Below are 5,080 nucleotides of genomic sequence, written 5' to 3'. Positions count from 1 at the left end.
ACGGTGCATTTAAAACATATGACAGTTGACTTATTGTAAACGTCAAATTATTAAATTTGATAGACGAATGGTGCAATTCACAAATATGACAGTTGACTTATTGCAAATGTCATAATTTTAAATTTGACATTTCATAATTATATTTGTGACAAACATACAAATTATATAATATCTTGCTTTACAAACATTGGAAATCATGGGTTTAGAAAATTTTGTACCACATTTAGCGAAACAAATCAACTTACATTTAGTTTTAAGTAGATTTAAATAACAAATTCTTATATCTTTTTTGTTCAGATTCTGAAAATGAAGAAAGAACATGTACGCTCTGATAATAGAAAAAAAATAGCAATTTTAAAATTTGTTATGGATAATTTTTACAAATATAAATTGCAGAATTTTAGCTAAAATCTTCAGTGTATACTAACGTAACTCTTACATTATGCTTCGTTGGGCTTTGGTTTTCTCTGTTGTCGTGGCCGTAGCAAACGGAAAGATTCTGAGTGCTCAGCAATTCCAGCAGGAGCTGAGGAAGAACCACGTTCCGGAATGGATGATTGGCACATTCACTTGCATTGCGAAACGCGAATCCGGCTTCAACACTGCTGCGAGGAATTGGCACACGGGAGATCACGGCATCTTTCAGATCAGCCAGAAATACTGGTGCTCTCCACCAGGTAACGATACATTCAATTGTTTTCATAACGTTCGTTGTTTTAATTTATTTTGGATGTTTGTTTTTGCAGGAAAAGGATGCAAAGTTTCTTGCGACGCTCTGCGAAACAATGATTTAAAGGATGATATTAAATGCGCAATGCTTATTTACAACAAGAGCGGTTTCAATGCTTGGGCCACTTACCAATATTGTCGTTAATTACTTGATTTTCTTATTAATTCGCACAATTTCCACGTTTTGATTATTGTTTGATTGTATTTGCTATAATTAGAATTTAGATTAATGAAAATAGTTTTTTTTGATAGAATTAAGAAAATTACTGTTGTTTTGTTAGTAATGTAATTAAAACTAAACAAATAGATTAGATTTGCAATGACATTTCTTTACAAATTTTTATTATTCCCTCTGTCTGAAAATAAGTGTCCCATTAGTAAATTATAAAAATCGGATCAAGTCTTCTTTGATAAACATATGTTGACTTGAATTTAAAACGTCAAAACAATGTCAAATTTCAAATAAATTATTGGAATTAATTTCGTATTTGTACCTAAGATAATTTGTTAATATTTTGCTATAATATGACAGTATAAAAAGTTTGTAGAAGTTGACAAATTGTCATCGAAAACAATGATTAGTACCAACTGCAAATCATTACACTTCTCAGGTTAGTTGTAGTTATCTTACCATTGACATTTACGTCAAATAGGAATGTGATTAATAATTGCCAACTGCAAATAATTATACTTCTCTACTGAATTGGTATGCCTTTGAAATGTAAGTTCTTTGGTTTTGTAGATAAAATATTGATTTTCTAAAAATATTCAAATACTTCTTCTAACAAAGATAAGTGAACTAGTTTATTGTCTTGTGAACTATAATTAGAACTTAGGTTATTGAAAATTGTTTATTTTTTTATTTTTTTGACAGAATGATGAAAAGTACTGTTGTATTATTAATAATATAAATAAAACTAAACAAATATTAGATTTGCAATGATTTTTCTTTACAAATTTTAATAAATTAAAAATGTCATCTGTACGAAATTTGACAGTAAAAGAATTTGGTAAATTATCGTCGGGAAGGAAAAGTACTAATTGCAAATCGTTACACTTCTCTGATTAGTTGCAGTTCTCGTACCATTGACATTTACGTCACCTAAGAATGTGTTTAATAAAGTTGGTATGTCTTTGATATTAAGTTCTTTGACATAGTAGACAAAACATGGATACATAATTAGAAATGCAATAGCAAAGGAACCCTTTGGTAAATACTTTTATTTTGCAATGTGCGAACTTTGATTTAGTTATGTAACAATGTGCTTATACAATTCCGTATTTTAGCTAGCAGTTTCTAGGTTGTCTCAATGACAGTATTTGTAGGTTGTCCACGCTGTGAAGCCGTTTCCGCTTAGACGCGTTGTTTCCTGGTAGACGTGCATTGCGCACCTGATGTCGTCTCGTATATCGTCGTTTTCCATTGCGGCGCAGGTCACGCCGCAGCCGGTTCCTGCAAAGAAGCGTTCAGTATGCAATCAAGGTATGCTTAATTATTCCGGCCACAATCGGAGGATGATGAGGAGGAACGAAGTGGTAATTACCTGGAGGTGAGCACCAGTAGATCTGGCTGATCTGGAAGATGCCGTGATCTCCGCTCTCGGTGTTCCTTGCCGCCGTATTGTAGTTGGATTCGTGCTGAGCTATGCACTGCCACGTGGGTATCATCCATTCCGGGACGTTGTTCTGTCTGAGCTCCTTAGCGAACTGATCCGGTGACAGAATCCTTCCGAAAGCGGTGCAAAGAACGGACGAAGCCAGAAGAATATGGATCAGGAAAGACATCTTCACTTTGATGATGGGATTCTTCACTTAAATGAAAAAAAAATATAATCACAGCTCTTTATAGCAAAAAACAACAACTTTTTCGAGGTTGATTTACGCAAATATCGTTCGATTAATTTAATTTATTCCACTGATAAGTCAATACTAAATTATTCATTTACGTAATTCTGATTCCAAAAAGTTCTATAATATATTTTATACTTTAAGATATTTGAAAATAAATGCTCACCTTTAACTTTCAACAAAATTAACTAACGCTGAATTGCGACTGAAACTGTTTTAAAGACGTATGTTTTTTTGTCTTATATACCAAAGACTAATTACAGGGGTGACGATGAGGAATGTTTTTTGTGGTATGTTTAGATAAGGAATAATTTGTATATATTGTTTTGATTGATCGTTGGTGCGTGTGTCTATTGATAATGTCGGCATTTGTCCTTCATTTAACAATTATATATATTACCGGTATTAGCATGGAAGAATGTTTGATATAGTTGTTTTTCCCTAAGTTAATTGTTGCACAAATTGTGACACAATCTATTGTCGTATTTCATTTTTCAATAACAAAAAAAGAGAGATATTCTTTAATATTTTGTTTATTTGTTTTTAGTTGTAATGTTGTAATGTTGATGTTTTATGTAAAAGCAGAATTACTATTTTAAGGAATACTTGTTAGTTAGTTTCACGTATCATTCATAGACATTAATAAGAATCTAAATGTGTTTAGTTCGACTGGAAATATATATCATTCTTGTATTTTTTTAGATGTAGATATTAGGATTTGAGGTATATCACTTTCGTATAAGTAGTATTAGTATGTGAGGTATAGTTCATACATATTAATAATGCTATAAATTGGTTCAGTTCTGTATATTTTTCTGAATGAAATCTTTTTTTTTTCTTGTGTGTTCTAGAAGCAAAATTACTCTGAGAGGTATATAACTTCAGTTGATGTAGTATTAGTATTTGAGGTATATCTCTTTAGTAACAGTAGTATTACTATTTTACTTACAGTACAGTGTATTTTATAAATGGAAGACTTATTTCATTCTTGTGTTTTTAGTACTGGTTATACTTCAGTAGAAGTAGTATTAGTATGTGAAGTATAATTCATACACATTAGTTCAATTCTGTGAGTGCTTTTTGAATGAAAAACTTATTTTATTCTTGTGTTCTCTTGAATATGAGGTATGTCACTTTAGTAGAAATAGTATTAGTATGTGAGTTATATTTTATACTCATTAATGAGACTATATAATGCGAGACTATAATGAGACAACTTTCATTCTTGTTTTGTTTTTAGAAGTAATATTACTATATGAGTTATATCACTTCAGTAGTATTAGTTTGTGAAGTATAGTTCATACACATGAATAAGACTATATATTAGTTTAGTTGTGTGTACTTTATGAATAAAAAACATATTATCATTCTTGTGTTTTTTTAGATATAGTATTACTATATAAGATACTTTCATTAGAAGTAGTATTAGTATGTGAAGTATAGTTCATATACATTAAGAAGACTATATATTAAGTTCAGTTGTGTGTAGTTTATGAATGAAAGATATTTTTCATTCTTGTGTTTTTTTTTAGATATAGTATTACTATATGTGGTATATCACTTCAGTAGAAGTAGTATTATTAAGTGAAGTATAGTTCATGAATGAAAGTCAAATTTCATTCTCGTGTTTTCTAGAAGTAGTATTACTATTAGAGGTATATCACTTTAGTAGAAATAGTATCAGTATATGAGATGTAGTTTATACACATTAATAAGACTATATATTAGTTCAGTTGAGTATATTTTATGAATGAAACACAACTTTCATTGTTGTTTTGTTTTTAGAAGTATTATTAGTATATGAGGTATATCACTTCAGTTGAATTAGTAAAATTACGTGAGGTATAGTTCATACAAATCAATAAGACTATAAATTATTTTAGTTGTGTTTATTTTATGAATGAAAGACATAATTAATTCTTGTATTTTTTTAGAATTCCTATTACTATATGAGTTATATCAGTTCAGTAGAAGTAGTATTACTTTGTGAAGTATAGTTCATACACATTAATAAAACTATATATTTGTTTAGTTGCGTGTACTTTATGAATAAAAAAACATATTATCATTCTTGTGTTTTTTTAGATACAGTATTACTATATGATGTATATCACTTCAGTAGAAGTAGTATTAGTAAGTGAAGTATAGTTCATATACATTAATAAGACTATATTTTAAGCTCAGTTGTGTGTAGTTCATGAATGTAAGTTATTTGTAATTCCTATGTTTTCCTGAAAGTAGTATAAGTATTTGAGGTATATCTCTCAATAAAAGTAGACTAATAGTTTGACTACCTTGATAATACAATACATTTTTCAGTTCTGTCTATTTTATTAATGAAAGACAAATTTCATTCTCGTGTTTTCTAGAAGTAGTATTACTATATGAGGTATATCACTTTAGTAGAAATAGTATTAGTATGTGAGATACAGTTTATACACATTAATAAGGCTATATATTAGTTCAGTTTATGAATGAAAGATAATTTTCATTCTTGTTTTAT

The 5,080-nt window shown here is 29.4% G+C and overlaps 2 protein-coding genes across 3 annotated transcripts; one reads left to right on the top strand and one right to left on the bottom strand.

Moving 5' to 3' along the window:
- The first annotated feature begins 433 nt into the window (after nucleotides 1-433).
- LOC108556736 (lysozyme c-1-like) lies at nucleotides 434-989 on the top strand. Its single transcript, XM_017912949.1, has 2 exons — nucleotides 434-677; nucleotides 747-989. Exons 1-2 carry the CDS (start codon nucleotides 443-445, stop codon nucleotides 872-874), a joined length of 363 nt encoding a protein of 120 aa, XP_017768438.1. The 5' UTR covers nucleotides 434-442; the 3' UTR covers nucleotides 875-989.
- Nucleotides 990-1,935: 946 nt separating this feature from the next.
- Nucleotides 1,936-2,785, bottom strand: LOC108556734 (lysozyme D-like). 2 transcript variants are annotated; one of them, XM_017912946.1, is made up of 3 exons: nucleotides 2,744-2,785; nucleotides 2,274-2,540; nucleotides 1,936-2,182 (listed from the first exon to the last, which is right to left on the bottom strand). In XM_017912946.1, the coding sequence occupies exons 2-3, from the start codon at nucleotides 2,512-2,514 to the stop codon at nucleotides 2,037-2,039; spliced, it is 387 nt and encodes a 128-aa protein (XP_017768435.1). In that variant the 5' UTR covers nucleotides 2,515-2,540; nucleotides 2,744-2,785; the 3' UTR covers nucleotides 1,936-2,036. The 2 variants fall into 2 exon arrangements, with proteins under 2 accessions (XP_017768435.1, XP_017768436.1); XM_017912947.1 differs by having other exon boundaries at nucleotides 2,274-2,535.
- Nucleotides 2,786-5,080: the final 2,295 nt, after the last annotated feature.

This window comes from Nicrophorus vespilloides, unplaced genomic scaffold, assembly GCF_001412225.1.
Source record: "Nicrophorus vespilloides isolate i.1.1-1 unplaced genomic scaffold, Nicve_v1.0, whole genome shotgun sequence".
NCBI lineage: Eukaryota > Metazoa > Arthropoda > Insecta > Coleoptera > Silphidae > Nicrophorus > Nicrophorus vespilloides.
Note: the sequence above shows the minus strand (reverse complement) of the source record. Positions and strands in the feature narration are given on the sequence as shown.